This window comes from Cebidichthys violaceus, unplaced genomic scaffold, assembly GCF_023349555.1.
Source record: "Cebidichthys violaceus isolate CVI_PGR_0920_01 unplaced genomic scaffold, fCebVio1.0.p SCAF_8, whole genome shotgun sequence".
Taxonomy (NCBI): domain Eukaryota; kingdom Metazoa; phylum Chordata; class Actinopteri; order Perciformes; family Stichaeidae; genus Cebidichthys; species Cebidichthys violaceus.
In genome coordinates, this window is record NW_027176964.1 from 4,566,259 (window position 1) to 4,583,861 (window position 17,603).

Below are 17,603 nucleotides of genomic sequence, written 5' to 3' on the forward strand. Positions count from 1 at the left end.
AAGAATCTTTTGGGGATGTTTTGGATCTTTAGTACTTCTACTACGGTGGAATATAATATAAAAAATGTAATGTTTTTGCAAACTCCTTTTTATATTATTTGACAAGAGAAGCTAAACTTTTTTAATTGTTAAACCATAAACAAGTTAAAGGGGGAATTAAATGAAAAAAAGACCACTGCTGGTCATTCAAGCATGACAATAAGTACATGTAATACAGAGTAACACATACGTAAATAGTTACAAATCATAAATCCACAGCAACAATGCTATAATCAGTCAATTCCATGCAGGTCCACATAGTCCTGCTTTTATAGTTTGTATATCGCGTATTCTCCCAAATGTCTTTTTACGGTGGCTTTTTTAGTGATTGTATATCAAGCCAACTCTGACCTGATGTTCCAGTCACATATACACTTCTATAGTCGAATTTGGTTTTTAGTTTGGAGGTATTTTGTTTGTTGTTTGAATTTCTTTCTCTCTAAATGGAATTCGTGGGATCACGCTAAGGATAGATGGGACAAAGCTTTATACATGGAGTTATATGGAGATCTCCAACTATACTGATCTCTCTGTCTGCCCCCCATAGGGAAATGGGTTAGGGTTTGATGGATTTCAGAAGTCCATAAACTTCCTTGTTAATCTCCAAAAATGAGTATGTGTGTTTTGCAACCAAGAATGACCTCCGACCTTATCTGGAGTCATGTATAAGAGATGTCCGAGGGGTAGAGGAGAGACGGACAGACTTTTCTACTGTTAAAAATTATAAGTTTATTCAAATAATGCTTTTCAAAATCATTGTGCTTCAAAGTTACAAAAAAAAGAAACTAAAAAGCATTTGAATAAAAAATAATGTACAAACTGGTCTGGCAGGTATCTGACAGTTTTTGATACCCAACGCTATGAACACATTTCAGTCATTACATGTACAAGTGTTGTGATTTAATGCTGTGTTCCAGACAGCTCGAAAAATTTCTGACCTCCTCCTAGAAAAACAAACAATGACTCAAAGTCAGTGTTCCTACCTGTAAACTTGGGGCAACTACAGGACATCTACCCTGACTTCAATTAGCAGTTGTCTGACATCCCACAACTAAGGGAGCTCACATTTTAAATGGTACACCATCAACTAAAAGGCAACGTAAAGTATATTTGCCTGTATTTAATTAAAATAATACATACTATCATATAGTAAAACTTGTTCTGCATGTAAAATTGATGTTAAAATATGTCGCCAACATTATTAGGTGCCTGGTCATGGAACACAATCTCTGAAATGTATCTTCTCTGCACAAAAGTTATTTGGAAAAACATTAAAAATACCACAAACAAAAAAAAAAATGTGGAGGCTGCACTGCTGAGAGTTCAATTGATTGTACACAAACATCAGTTTGTAACAGTCAAGGCTTGGAGGTCGAAAGTTGGAAATATCAACGGGATAACTTCAGACCTGCGAGTTGTCTGGAACGCAGCACAACACCCAGCCGTACTAATGACATGCGACCTCTAGAAACAGCACAGCGACCATCACATCCTCAGACTTGAGTGGACATATACTGCAGGAGGGCGTTGAATGCCGGTTGTTCACATCACATGAGCGCTGAGCATTATAAGTTCAAAGTTTTCAAACAGTCAGCTCTCTGTTTAGCCGCAGAGCCGCTGACGTATGAGCCCTGGTTGTAAATGACACACAAATGTTCTGCTCGTTTGGCGGATGTCCCTCTGAGCTCGGGCATGAATCGACATCAAAGACCCAGAGGAGGGTGTGCTGATTGGCCTACAGTTTTTTCTGCCATGCTCTAAATCTCGGACTGAACCTCAGACATGTCATTGTTCCGTTTTGGCATTTATAGAATTACGGCCGAGAGGGGGCCTCGCTTGTTTGTCTTTCCTTCATTCACAGTGTCGTTGGTGCTACCAGTCCCATTTTGATCCCCAAAAAAATGCATCCCATTTCAAAAGTGTGATCACTCTACTCAGTTTGACAACCCGTTTATTTCTGCTGATTATGTCTGTATTCAGGACCAAGTCAACATGTTCTGCGGTTGGTTTTGTGAATCACTCACGCAGATGCAGCACATGGAGACGATGGCGAAGGTTCCCAGGATTCCTGCTGTGCCGACGATCCAGGTGAGGCGCAGGAAGAGGATCACGCCCAGGATGTTCTGCATGCAGGGCAGGTAAACTCCGATGAAGGTTCCCATTTGGGGCACCTGGGGACAGATAAACAAGCACACACATGCACAGAGGTGAGGCTCAACAAGATAAACATGAGAGGGAGAGTCCTACAATACAGCCTTCAAAAAATTGTATATGTAATGGAAGAGTCATATTGTGCACGATGACTTGAATGAGACGTTGATGCATTTCATTTTTATTAACTGTTCTGTGAGAAATTATTTTCAAAATGTTAAGAATCCTGTACAGAACATGTTTTAAGATTCATAAAAAAAGTTAGAGTTTTAAGGTTAAAGAACCTGCTAAACTTGCATCTATTCTAACAAAGAAGCAAGTAACACATAAGCTGTCTCCTACTTCACTGCAAAGACATTTCTTGATGGGTGTTTCAAATTCCCACAAAACTTTGCATATTGGGCCTGATTGCAGTCCAAATAGAAGGGCATCAAAAATGATACAAAAAGTTCAAAAAATTGAAATGACACTGAAATTGTTCTTTACAGACATGGACCAGAAATTCTACTTGCTATCCTGACTCTGCAAATTCTACCCCCGGTGTAATCAGAGCATGAAGACGTGATTTGACAGCCAGGATTATTAATAATAATGTATAGAATATAGAATAATAATATGCTAATATTAGAATAAGCAAAATCTCAAACATCCACACTGAGTATCTTTAAACTCTATTATTTGACAGTGTGGGAAAAAAAATACATAAATAAAATATATTTAAAATATTATAAATAAAGTATTGTCCAGGATTCAGCTTTAGTTACAAACTAACAGTGTTGTGCTTACAGCCTCACTATCATTTCCCATATGTTCCATGATATTTACAGTATGCATCACGCTGCACAAACACTTACTATATACCTTCTTGTCTCTCCAACAACCAAGTGTACGTACCATTTTCCCAGTTACAAACACTTTGTCCTGCGCTTTCTCCAATGCACTCAGTTGTCTGCCTAAATACTGTGACGTGCCTGATGTTGATCTCCAGATATCCCACATCTTGTCTCTCGTGTTAGGTCGTCTTTATTTTCCTTTCTGCTTTTTTCCCCCTCACTCTCCCTCTGCATGTCTATTTTTTTTTTTTTAAGTCTCAGACCTCCGCTTTTAAAGGAAAAGCACAGCTCTTCAGCTAATTCGGGGGGCGGGTTTAACTGAAACATCGTCAGTGTCTCTAACACAAAGCTACAGTTCAAGGTCCCACTGTGTGTCACCAGAAGACACACAAGGCAATCATGGTCCAGTACAGGGTCCAATACTGGGTCCAGTATTTTTTGTATTCCTAGCAGTGTGGAAAAAACTTTGAAAAAGCATTTAGGCTTTCATGTGAGGAAATATAATTATAAACAGAATTAGAAAATTCTACAGATTCTCTTTTTTCAGCGTCTGGCGAAATTCCTGGCTATACAGTTCAGCCTATAGCTGACAATGAGAGGATGCAAATATCTCCAGGTTCCATTTACTCAACTTTTGTAAATCTCTTTAAGCTAACATTTCAAATAAAAGGCACTTTGTATTTCAAGTAAGTGACAAACCAATTATGAATCGAGTCAAATTTGCCATACTGTTAAAAGCTGCTGCTGTATTTTTTCATTAGGTTATATTCCTATACTGTCCTTTATCCGGTTTATAACTTCTGCAGTCCACGCCCCCAAAAACAAAACAAAAACAGTCTGGTGCATTTTTATGGGCTAGGCAGCTTTGTGTGTTGTCCCAAGTGTTCTATCACTATATGCTTTAAGACGATACACCACAGGCAAAAAAATTAAAAAATTTCAGGCTCTAGACAATTTTGAGATTTCTTCTTTTAGACTAGTGGAAAGAAAACATCCAAAGTACACATTTAGGCGTTTATTTTACTACTTTGTTTGTGTCTGTAGTTTTCTTTTAAATTAACCAGAAGTTAGCATCAGATAATGCCTCATTTGTGTATACATACCACATACCACTTCAGAAAATGTGTAATACAAAAAATAATTTTCTTAATGTCAGTAATCAACTGGGGAAGTTTCATGGTGATACCTATTAGTTAATTATTCACCCTATTCACCTTTAGTGTCTTCAAATTGTATATTTTACAATACATATCTTTAAAGGTCTTTACACACACACACACACACACACACACACACACACAAATACATATAAATATACATATATATATACATATGGGGAATATGTTTTTTGGTATGGCTGCTTACAATATTTTTGATTTATGGAGTGACAAAAAACCATAGACTTGTTATTTTTAACCTGGTTTTACCCAATGTTCAGATTTCTGTTCTGGGGATGTATGCAAAGTATTGCATATTTAATGAAATAATGCTTCATTTGCATATTGAAGCATACTTTTTCAGAATTTTTTTTTGATTTCTCACCCTTCACTACCAACAATTCAGAGACTGGCTTTTACAGAGCTCTCTGACCCCCGATGACGCATGGAGACAGCCCATTTATTCCCACACACACACACACACACACACACACACACACACACACACACACACACACACACAACAGATTTTACACACCAGATGATATTCAAATCGTACATAAACTCTTGCACCCTAGACTGCAAGGAAAATGGAAAAAAATCTTTCCGCGTGTCAATCTAAACACCATCAGAAGCAGGTGTGCCATAAAATTAAGGAAACCCCTCCACTCTCCACCTCCGGCTGACGCTCAAACACAGATGTGGTTCTCCTCTCTATGATGGTTGAGAAGTTTACCAGCCAGACTGAAGCGCTGTTTTTTAATCCAGCAGACCAGCAGCAAGAAGGTCGCTGGCAAGGGATACACTAAGGTCTGCTACGCATGCTCTTTTTTTTGTTTCTACTTTTGAATGTCACTAGTCAAGCATTGGTGATTTGAAGTGTTTTGCACCAAGCACGCCGGTAACACCGCAGGCTGCAGTTAAGAGGGTACTCACAGAAAGAATAGTTGTGTATTCCGCATTTATTTGGTGGGGGTTTTTTGTGCCCATATCAACTTTCTGCAAAGATCCTAAGTGTGTCACATTAACCTCAAGTGATTCAATATAGATTTTGAAAAGGTCAGAATGTCCTGTCTCTTACTATCTGCCTCAAAATACCTCTGTTCTCCCATCTTATCCTGTAGTATCTGACCCACTTACACTTCTTCTTAGCTTTATTTTTGTTCCATTTAGCAAACCTTTCTCAGTCAAGTCGCGTTCAGGGCAGGGCAACACCCTGACAATGGTTGTGAAAAACTACCAGACCTGTAGGACTTATAACGGTGTGTACAGTGATAAAAGCAGGACTTGTTTTAAGTGTAATGAGGACTCTGAGGGGGAAGTTGTTGGTATTTGAGCTGAATTCAATATTCTAATCTAGAAAATGTGAGCATAATGAAGAGGTTTCTCTTTTAGACAGAAGCACTTGGGGAAATTAGCAGTTTATGTGTCTTTCTAGAGCTAAAATACGTCCCAACCACTTTAATGATGGACAATTTGGTCATTTAATTACTTTTGAAGCCAAAAATGCAAAACAAAGCTACCAGCTTCTCAAATATGAATATTTGGTAGTTTTCTTTGACTTTTTTGGTATCAAAAAGGAATAGTGTACTGCTGGTTGGACCAAAGGAGGCATTAGAAATAGCAAGCACCTCAAGCTGTGATTGATTTATCGAGAGCCAAGTCGGCAATTTGATCATGACAATGATTATGAGTTGCAGCCCTACTTCTGTCCATCATCGAATAAAGACCAGAGGTCAAGCTCTGAAAATGCTGTAAAGTAACTTTCCATCCAGTTTTTTTATGCAAATGTGGAACTAATGTAAGTGGTTTAATTACGTTCTGTGACCCAAACTCGAGTGATTGTGCATAACAGGGGTTATATTTCCTACATTGTTCATCTGATGTGAACGTTGACACTGAAGCAAGCACTTTATCATATTGTGTAATCATACACTGTATATCACACAGCTTGACGTAATACATAGTACAAATATAAATCATAGGGGAACAAATCTGAAAAGAAAAAATAATGAAAAAATGTAATAAATAATCTAATAAAATGACAAATATCTTGCACTAGTTTCTAAGATTCTCCTTATAGTTGAAATTCCCATCTCATAACATACAGTGTGTATGTGCCATACAGCGATGGCACAGCTCCAGTCCCTGAAGCCCAAATCTGAGACCCGAAGATTGTCCCAGCTAGCAGTTCACTGTACTTCTTTTGTACTACAGGCAATGCAAAATCCACACATTAGTTTGTTATAAATCCCACAAGATGAAATACTTAAAGATCACGGCACGTCTTTCTCACAATGCAGCCCATTCTTTGGAGATGTTTACAAGCTGCTTTATCTCCTCGTGATATCATCCCAAAGATCAATGCCTACAGTAAACTCTACCCAAGCTGTATTTAAAGCTTGTTGGACTGCACAACTCAAAAGATGGGTTTATTTATTTTTCTTTTGGAAGAAACTCATTCTACTGCCTATATCTAAAATCAGAACACACTGAAGTTCATCACCATACCTTTTTCTTTGTTAACAATTCCTGAAAGATGAATTAGCTAACCAACAGCTAATTGCTATCTCTATTGCAATGTGGTTTTAAATCATTTTGCTAACACATTGAATGGATTTCAGAAAGACAGGTGGTAATTGTGCCCTCGAAGACGGTGCTATGTTGATGTCAACAAAGACAATGAAAATGAAACACTTCAGAACAAGGACACGCGTGAAAACTATAGTTGTTGTTTGTTTTGTTTTTTTTGGGGGGGGGGGTTCGTGCATCATAACAACACAGTGGGCTGGTGGGAGTAACAGACTGCATTTAAAGGCCCCAAAACAGACTGCCCTGCATTAACACCCTTGCTGAGCCTCCAGTGTCCTTTAGACGATAATAAAGCTGCCAGAATTAGTTTGCTACATGTTGACCGCTTAAATAAAATCAAAACTGACTATCCTAGTAAACATCACGTGGGCTTAAAAAACTTTGGTCCGCACCATGACAGCGACCCTCCTGACCCCATCCTCGTACTCGGCCTCCTCGTGCTCTCGAACACCCTGGGTCAGGTTGGTGTAGTTGGCCAGCTTGTTGAGAAGAGATGATACCATAGGGTTACTGTCCATTTCCTCCTGCAGGGGAGAAAAGCACGAATGAAGCAAAGCATGAGCATTTTGGCTTTATCAACAACCGAGACGCACCACCACATCACTCCTGTTTTAGCCTCCTTCCATCGACTCCCGGTTTGTTTAGAATTGATTTTAAGATCTTAGTGATTACTTTAAAGACCCTTTGTGGCTTCGCTGCTTGCTTTATTTCTTCTCACGTCTTTGTAACTTAGCAGCCTGTACATAGTTTAATTTACTCATTCAGAGGTCTTATATTTGTTCCACAGTCCCAACTTAAACCTTATTTTACAAACTTCCATGAGAATGCAAATTCTAATTCTATTTGTGTCTTTTGTTTTATTTGAATTGTCTTTTATTTTCTTAATTTAGCTTCTAGTTTACATTTCAATCTCACATTACTGGAATTGGCACTTTGCATCTTGCACTCTATTAAATTCATATTTTTTTCCAATTAATTATTGCCCATATTTGAAGGTTTGGAGCCATCTTCTGATCATAGGCTACAGTGTGCTGTGCCTTGAACTTTTGTGTCAGAAACTTTCAATAGTGTACCTGTTATTAGTTAGCCATACATCTTAAGCACCAATTTGCTTTAAAAATGTGACCTTAGATTTTTTTTTACATGTGCATCAAATGGTTTAACATTCATCAACAGTGGACATTCTGAGACATTTTTTTTTGTCTTACCTCAAACAAGGCCATGTTCTTGCCTTCATAATAACGTTCTCTGTCGTCGTCTGAGGTGAGGAATGGACTGGACTCTCTCTGACTGTCATCTCCTGGTGGGATACACAAGACGAATACACATACAGTAAGATGCACACCACTGATAAAGCAGCAAGGGACAGGGGCAGCTGGATTACCAGGTACTGTTCTTGTTTAGTATCTGTATATGTGTAGTGTCTGTATACTGTAGTAGTAGCAGTGAAGTGGCAAATGCTAGGCAAGTACAGTCTTTTTACTATAAACTCTTTACTACAACTGGGACTAGATGAAAACGCACTCAAATACAACATTTATGACACACTTGATAAAGATTTAGGTTCTATATTTTGGCCATGTTTGCTGCTTACATGTTGACTATTTAGTGGGAGGTTTACTTCAAAACACCATTTATTTCTATAAATCCATGTTACAAATAACATAAATTCCCCAAAACAATGAAATAGTAATAAACACAATGAATATTGATCAATAATTGTATATTACTGTAGACTTCTATGCTTTAACACAAATAAATGAAACAGATTTAATTAGAAACCTCTGGCTCAGGGGATTACAGTGATACTTGTTGCTGTCTGTCGCCATCAGGTGGCCGTGTCTGTAAGTAACTAGAGCAAGCATTAAAAAGCTCAGAATATCTAGTTTCGAACATATCCAGCATGTTATTGTTGACTGACACAAAAAAACATTTATCACAGATCTTTTGAATATAACTTGCTCGTATATTACCGAAGGTTAAATTTGGACGACTTAATTATTAAAACACTTTGCATTAGGACAGTTTTTGACATCATACAGTTGTTTTACGGATTCCGAAAAACTCTATGTTTCATAACAGTATGACGTGCTTTTATTCCCAGCGAGCATTTTTCCGTTGAAAATAGTTCAAATAGGTGTTGACAAAACTTTCACCTTTGAACCACTTTTAAACGTCTTTTAAACATCACCGTGTTTTAAATGTCAAAATGCTCACAGTTCAATATGTAGCAATTCAATATTTAGTCATATAACATATCAACAGTTTCCACTTACAGGACAAAGAAGACCAAGTGACACATAGGCAACAATTCATTTTTATTTATTAAGCAACAATATAAATATAACAAACAATGTTCTTTATATACAACCATAATCTCCTTTTCCTTCTTTAAATGTTGTTGTCAAAGCCACACAGAAGCCGGTTTCAGAAGCTCTGCCATATTTTCAAGATGGACAACCAAGATCTTTTCATTGGTGACCATAGTCGCGTTTTAACCGTTTTTCAACGGAAAGATAGTGTCTTGGATATTACACAGAATAATACTTTATATTGTTTGTATATTGCTGTAAGCCAAACAACAATATTTTGACTGTCTTCTTATTAGTACATCACTTTGTTTTACTCACTTCCTCCCCATTTAAAACTGTGTACAGCTCCACTCGCTTTCTGTCATGTATTTTACATGTAAAATGGCCTAAACACTTGATTTAATAACGTCTCCAACATTAACTACACACATGTTTATGTTTACTGTTGGCCCATGCTGCTGTAGCTACAAGCTAACGCTACAAGCTAACAGCATAGTGAGCAGCATAAAATGATACTAATGGTGCATATTGTGGTTTGCAATATTGGAATCCAGTAGTTCAAGTACTTACAAGGTACGTTGTTTGCTTGAAGCTTCACATTTATTCTGTCAGCTCGTTCACTTCGCTCCGCAAGTCCCGTGCTGAGTTTCCAGACCAGTGAAACTTTTAAAGTTTTAGAAGATGTCTGAGCCTACGTTCCTGCACATGCGTGTTCCAGCAGTAAGCACACAAAAGTATTTTACATGAATGTACAGACAGAATGTACACTGCTCTCATTACGATGTCCTGGGAGCTTCTTGTTGACAGCATACAGTCTATAGTTCCATATTTATGACGTTTTATATGAAAGATAAAATGCGTTAAAAAAAAATAACGTCTTCTTGTAGACTACATTTCACCGACCAGTGTAATATGACTTTGGAAAAATACATTCAAAGTAACCATTACTTCAATCTACAACTGAACAAACCATCAATATTTAAAACAAAATTGGGGTTTTGTGACACGTTGATGCTGTAACCGCATTTTAGCCGGTTGAAAAGACGGTGAAAATAGGTCTTAGACGTTCAGACCCAATTTCAACCAGTTTTCAACCAGAAATCAACGTTGAAATCCCTGTTGGTGCTCACTGACCATCTTCCATTTCTACTTTATGTAACTACATCCGGTATGGTCTGTCGGAGAAATGAAAATAATATTGACCTTAAGGAACCTGGATAACATTATCAGAACCAGCGATAGTGTTTTGGATTACCATGCAAGTTGTAACAATTATATTATAAAAAAATGACAAATAAAGGCCCTGCCCACTGTTAGCCTTTTGCTACAAGTAGCTTTTGTAAAGACAAAGCACCATAGAGTAACATGGTCTGCCTTCAAACGGCTCCTCAATTTTGGTCTCTTTAGCCCCTGGTCATGCAGTGGTCTCAGTTTATTATCACATTGTTGTTAGCCCTTCTTTATTGCCTTGAAAAACCCAAGACCTGACAGTGGTTCAGAGATTAGTGAAGAGTATTTTATAAGAAGAACAGTGTACTGCGGACTGCATGACATGGTGAGTATTGTAACAACATCTAGCATGTAATGAAGAGATAAGAAGTCCCTCAGAGGGCTCAGAGCCAAAAACCTCAGTCCTTAAAACAAACTGAGAGGATCTTCATGGAAATCTAAAACCCCATTGGTGCAGAGGTTACGGTCAGGGTTTAGATCTGTAAACAGGGTTATCTTTGCGTCACTCTGCGGCCACTTTATACATGTGATGAAAGGAAATACATGAGACTGAACAAGTATGACAACTTCTCTGGCTTCCTTTGCAATAGGAATTTTCTCAACAGACTAAATCACAGATCGTTTGTGACACACCATGATGTAAGGGCATTTTGTCTGAAAGACACTGTATGTCTGATCACAGTGTCCGGAACATATGATCGTATAAGCAATGAACAAACACCGAGGCAACATTAACTAAAAGTCAGCTGTAATAAACTCTGTCTCATTGATGAGCGAAGACCTTTTGGATGACCTTTCAATGTTTACCTCAGTGAACTAAAACCCCCAGGAGGCCGGATGTGTCGTAAACATTAAAATGACTTGCTATTGCTATGGCCGGGCCAAACAGAGAAAATCAAATATCACAATATTTTTGACCGAATACCTCAATATCAATATTGCGACGATATTTTAGGACACTACCGCTCTCGTCCACAGGGACTGCCAAAATCAACACAAACTGAAAGTACCATGTAGTAGCTTTAAGCACTAAATGTCTATCACACACATACAAATGGACATGTTTTGTGCATACTGACACACACACAAACACACATACATATGCTGTAGAAATGTGAAGACTTGCCTCTCTACCTTGTATACTGTACTTCTGTCAGCAAAGCATACAATACTTTGCATACACACACAAATAGTCTAGCTCACCACAGCATAATGTTGCTTTCATTGCATATTTAGCAATATGCACAAGAACAGTAAAGTGCACACGCAGCTCCTCTAGCATGTTTCTTTAAAACAATGTCACAGTATTGCTGAGCTGTCTGTTGGACTCTGGAATCAGGCAAACACACAAATATGTACCTTTGTTGAACATTCACTTCCTGACATTAACATTGACCTTCAAAACTAACTACGTAACCTAAACTCTCACGGTGACAAAATCAAATTCTAATTTAAAGATATGTCCTATTTTCAGTCTCGTCCTAAACCTACGTACATGAAATGCTTTACTGAAAGAAAGATATCTTCCTTTTATCAATGAATGCAGAAGTTAAATGAATGCACGATAGATTGTAACGGTGTAAGTGTCTCTTATTATTTATTTATTATATTCAACAGCAGGTTAGAGGTTTAGTTCATCAACTACATCACAATGTGTACTAATCAAAATACAGTTTCCTCTGGTATGAAGCACGGAAATCCAATTGACCCTTCGCTATTGCTATTTGCAATCTAACAGAACTACCATGGAGCCCACACTGTCACTAACTGCAGTTCCTTAGAAAATATTATCAAATTTTTGGAGAAAAAAAAGGTATTTTAAAGAGAAGCAGACAGAAGGGTCTACAATATGCGTTTGATGGATATATCCAGGATGCAAAACTGATTAGCAACAAAAACAGGTTAAAAAGATAGGTAGAAAGGTAGAAGCTAAAGCCTACAGATCACAGTGTAAAAGTGAACCATCACATCACCTGGTGATCGAGACAGAAGACAATGAAATTGAGGAACAACACTGTTCCTGTCTAGCCTGGTAGGTCTTTATTTACTGGTACAATCATTACAAAGCAAAAGCAGCATGTTTATACATTCAGTATACCTTCAGTAGCTAGCGTAGCATAGAAGTGGTAGATAGTTAATGATGTGCTAACGTACTCTGCTAATGTTAGCACCACAGGTTTTTAACGTAGAAATGTAAATGTAATGCAATTTTTAGTAGTGGGGTGTCAAAACGTTTTTTTGCAATTAGTCAAAGACAAGTTGCAAATTAATATAAATTCATATACATCTGAATAACTGAATATTTGATCTCAGGGGATGAAGTTCAACCATACATTTAGAAATGAGCTATCACTGTCCAATACAGTAATCTTTAGATAGGAAACTTTGGAGAGTGTATGTTTTAGATTAACTTCAAATATTTTGCTTTATTTAAAATACATAAATTAAGGTTTCTGCAAGACCTGCTAAATGCAAAAAACATGTGTTGTGTGCAGCCTCAGGAACAATACTTCAAGCAGGAAGTGGAACAACACCAAGCACGACACCAGTCATAGGATAGTGCTTTGGAAAATGATTGTACCGAGATGTTATTGTTTTGACAGATAACATCTTGTGTAATCAGCACTGAGTGCTTAACGTTCCATGACTTCTCACCTGAGAGTACAAGTACCCACTGTTCTGCTTTAGTGCAGGGCTCCCATTTAAGGGATAGTTTGGTTTTTAGGAATTTGCTCAGTGGGGGGAAAAAAACATGTATAAATATTTCATCTACAGTTGTACAATTGGTCTGTGGCTCTGGGATTGTGGAGTCTACCAGGCCTCTGTAGCCCACTCCTCATCTCTGCTTGAGGCTAGAGGCTCGGCCTAACGATAGCGTGCTACTGAGTTGCATTCTGGGAAATGCAGGATCCAGTGCTGTTGGGGCTAAACCCACAATGACCAAGCCAGGATATCTCAGTCAAAATCAGCCTAGCTTAGCATAGTGACTACATGTCTATGGTGTCAGTTTGTGTGCCTGTGTGTGTGTATGTTTGTGTGGTTGTGATTAAGAGAGATTCTGAAAATCTCACTGCTTCTAGCTGAATGTCGAGAGATAAACAAATGCATCCATGATCGATTTGCTTCTGTGTGATGGACATTAAAGCTACAATACATCAAAGCTGTTGTACATTTTCCTACAAATTGAGCAATACTTTAAAGGGGCAAGTTGTACAATACCTGCAACTGAGATTGTTGTATGACAATGTGGGAAAAGACTTTAATTTCACACTAAAAAATAAGATCTTTTGTCAGATCATTTTTTCTATGCTTTTCTGTCAACATTTAATTTCATAATGTCCTGGAAATTACTGATTTGTACTTTCAATTCCAGGTGTTAGCACACTCAGCTAAACAATCCGCATGTTCGAATTACCCAATAACTCAGTGAACAACCAACTGATTCATAGATCACCTCGGGGAGAGTAGGCCACAGCTGCCTGCTAAACAGGAATTGCCTTGCATGTGAATGTTGCAGTAAAAAATGCTACGCCTTCAAACAAAAGGCATGTTATCATCGTAGTGTGAAATTCACCACCTGCAGACGCTTGGCAATTGAACACACTGCATTCTGTCATGTTGCATCAGAGTTACCAAAGTAAATCACTCCGAAAGCAGTGTGGATCAGCCTTGATAAAATGAACAGCAAACACAAGGAAATCTGAACTGATCTCTGATGGTGACTAAACCCATCAACATGCACAGACAGAAATATTAGATAAAGGTAAGAAAACATAACACCACAGCATCAAAATCTGAATTCATAGTTTGATCTCGTTGCTTCACCCTCGGTGCTTATTAAGAAACTGAAGAAAACTTGCTCACTCATTTGCAGATTTCTTCATCCATAATTCATAAGCATTAAGTTGCCATAGCCAACTAGACAGATAAAGAAAGAGAGCTAGTAACAAGTTACAGCTTTGTTAGTGAAATGATAAGTGGCATTACACACAACACATCGAATCGAATTAACATCAACTGATCGATGTTAAAGGAAAGCAGGATTTTTGGAGACAGAACTTTAAAGATGGTTTTGGTCGAAACTTGATTTAAGCGCAATCAAGTTAGCGTGCCTTCACTGTGTCCAAAATCACAGCTAGTATATAAGAAGTTAATGAGTGAACAAATGAAGAGACTGTCCAATAAATATCTGCCAAGTTTAAACAAAAAGACACAAAATGACCACAAAGATAGGCCAAATGTAGCATAAAACGACTGAAAAGTCATGCAGAACGACCACAAAGAGACGCCAAACAACCACAATGAAATGCAAAACGATCACAAAGATGCACAAAAAAACTACAGAGTGAAACATAAACAACAACAGAGACACAATACGACCACAAAAAAATGCAAAACAATGGTGCAATGCCCTTCTTTTGGTAGTTTTTGCATCTGTTTCTGTCTGTGTGTCTTGCTTTATTTATTTATGTCTGTTTCCATCTTGTCTCTCATCTGCCCATGACTGTAGGCTGTCTGGTGTAACAAATAGCAGCAAATCATTAATATACTTTTTTACTTCTTATTTACTTTTTATCCATTCCACATTATTCAAAGAGGCAGTGTTTTCATCCAAATGAGAAAAAAAGCTAAAGTTAGTTAGCTAAACTGCTTAGCAAATGGTTAGCAGAGGTAGAAAACTACCGTAGCAGATTTCTGTAGCTGCCATCTCATCTTTTGAGTTGCAATATAATAATAATAATTTATACGATTTGGAGAAGTTAAACTAAAAAACATATGTAAATATTGAATCGTGACTGAATCCATTATCTTGGTCTAAATATAAACAGCAATTGTAGGCATGTAGTCAGACAGCTAACAAAACAGAGATACATGGTCTGTAAATAATAAACGTTAAAGGCGCTATACTCGAGATTGGAAGTATTTCTATTGCCTCTCAACGGCTCTTAACATGGAGACGGCTGAGCCGGTGGCAATATTAGCGATCTGAATCCCGTATATTGGAAGTTTATTTTCTTAGGCAAAGAAGTTAAAAATGAACAAGAGAGCTGAAATTTTGCTTGTAGACAGATGCTACATTTCCTCAAAGTGAGCAATGTGCAGTATCTTCATTTCCGCGTAAGTTCTATGTAAAGTCATTTTTAGAGGTGAAATAATCAGCCTTAAAAGGGATGACGAAAAAAAATTAAGATTTTCCAAAAACATATTTCAACCGAAAAACTTCTGTAGTTACAGCTCCAACAGCTTTTCACAGACTTAATTAGCAACTAAATACCCCACCCCCTCCCACTACACTAATCAACTCTGCCCTGCAAGTTCTATCTAGTTGAACGACGTCACACTTAAAAGCTGTGTGTGCGTTTGTTTGTGTCAGTGTGCTTCCGTTTGTACAAGTTCAATTACACACTGGCGCATACAGTTCATCAAGCATTCACATTTCAAAAGCCAGTACATACTGGGATAGGTTCCAGGAATAAGAGGGTCTTAAAAGCAGGCCTCCCCAGCTGTAGGAGCATGTACAGGTCAAAGTAGAGGTTTTGTCTTACACCGTGTCCTTACCGGAGTGAAGTCCTTGTGAGTTGTCCTCATCGTCTTCCTCCCCAAAGATTTTGCCCAAACTGACAGGTTTGCTGCCCCCAGCAGCAGTCGCGCTGTTGCCGCTGCCCTCTGCATCCTCCACCGGCACTACGGTAAAGTTGGTGGGCATATTGGCTCCTCAGTTGCCTGGAAGAAAGTTTCAAAGTGGGTGTCCGTGGATGGCACTCTGTGTTTTGCAATTTGTACCCCCACAGGGTAGAGACCAAAAAAACAAACATCCTAAGTAGGTCAAAACAAAGCCCCGGTGAGGCTGTTTAGTTTGACCTCAACATGGCACTCACTCCAAATCTTTGGTTCCATTCCTCTTTGTAATGGTGTGTCCTCTAAACTCAGGTTGAAAGTGCCACTGCCTCCTGCGCATGAGGCAGGCCAAAGTCCTGCAGTATGTATATCTCTTCACTCTCTCCTTGTTCCTTCTCCCCCCACTGCTCCAAGACTATTGCCCCATGTGACCCTCTGTTTACCATATGAACAGAGTTGGAGTCCATACATGGAGACTACTGCAGCTCCTCCCAGTGCTCTGACCGTCCCACTTCTCTGACTCACACCTTTGTCATGCCAAAAGGCAGGGAAACAAACTCTTAAGTATCTGTAAACGTTTCCAGAGAACCTATCAAATCCACTTTGACTGAAAACAGCTGGCTCATGTTTAAGGAGGGGCAATCCAAGCACAAGCTCCTTTCCTTTCTCCGTTCCACTGGCTTTCCTTTTGTTTCCTCTCTTCAGGCTGGTAGTTTCTGTCTCTGGCTTCCTCCAGGTAAACAAAATAGGCGTTACTTTTTTTTTCCCCACAGTGCATTATGGGTAGCGGTGCTGACACATGCTCACATGCGCACTCGCATTGTGCCGGCAAAGGAAACACCTTGAGAACCTTTGGCACTAACTATTCTCCAGAATAGATGACAATGGACAGTCTCAGGGGAACAGGAATGAGTTTGGGATTAACAATGGATAGAAATAAACATGAAATGTTTTCAGTTTGTGGGAATGATTTTATTGGCACTCTTACGCAAGATTTTCTCAAGAAAAACATTTATCGTGATGCACTGAAGGCTTTTATAGAAAACATCCTTGAGAAGGATATGCAGCAGTCTCATGTCTTCATCAGTCTTGATTTTCTTCTGTAGCATTGTCTGTTTAGACAGAGTGGTACAGTAAATATAACCAGACTGTCAACCAGTCAGGTTGAGGCTTACTGTAGAATACAATAGAATAACTAATAATAATAAAAATTGTTGTTCACGAAAGAAGTGCTTCTTTGTCATGACTCTTTCTTTATACCTTGCCTTTCTAGTTTCATAGTAATACAGCAAATAATGCAAATTCTACTTTTCATAGCACGCTTCCATTATGTAGTCCTGTACATTTAGTTTATTTAACCTATTTTGACACTATAATGCTTGTCACTTGGCAAATCTAACAATAATAATATTTGAATAATTAAAATGAAAATGGTGGCTACATTAACAAACAGATGTAGTTTTATTTCTGAAATGATTGGTCCCTCTTCCCCTGGCAGAGAAAGGCTGTGTTCCAAATCACGTACTAAAATACTACCCATACATGAAGTAAAATTGAGTATGCAGTGGGTTCACATGAAATTGAAATGAAATTGTATTTATTGTCATATACATTTTTTACACATACGAAATTTAGCCTCTGCTTTTAACCCATCACCAACTCATTGGGAG

The 17,603-nt window shown here is 38.2% G+C and overlaps 1 protein-coding gene across 3 annotated transcripts in view; it reads right to left on the reverse strand.

Moving 5' to 3' along the window:
* Positions 1-16,676, reverse strand: part of LOC137866256 (solute carrier family 12 member 7-like) — a 37,511-nt gene extending 20,835 nt beyond the window's left edge. For 2 of the 3 annotated variants that reach the window (XM_068702043.1, XM_068702045.1), the window contains exons 1-4: positions 15,874-16,676; positions 7,981-8,072; positions 7,165-7,296; positions 2,064-2,210 (exon numbers count right to left, since the gene is read on the reverse strand). In XM_068702043.1, the coding sequence (XP_068558144.1) occupies positions 2,064-2,210; positions 7,165-7,296; positions 7,981-8,072; positions 15,874-16,021 (519 nt within the window). In that variant the 5' untranslated portion in view covers positions 16,022-16,676. The remainder of the gene's footprint in view (positions 1-2,063; positions 2,211-7,164; positions 7,297-7,980; positions 8,073-15,873) is intronic. The other variant, XM_068702044.1, reaches the window with a different exon arrangement.
* Positions 16,677-17,603: the final 927 nt, after the last annotated feature.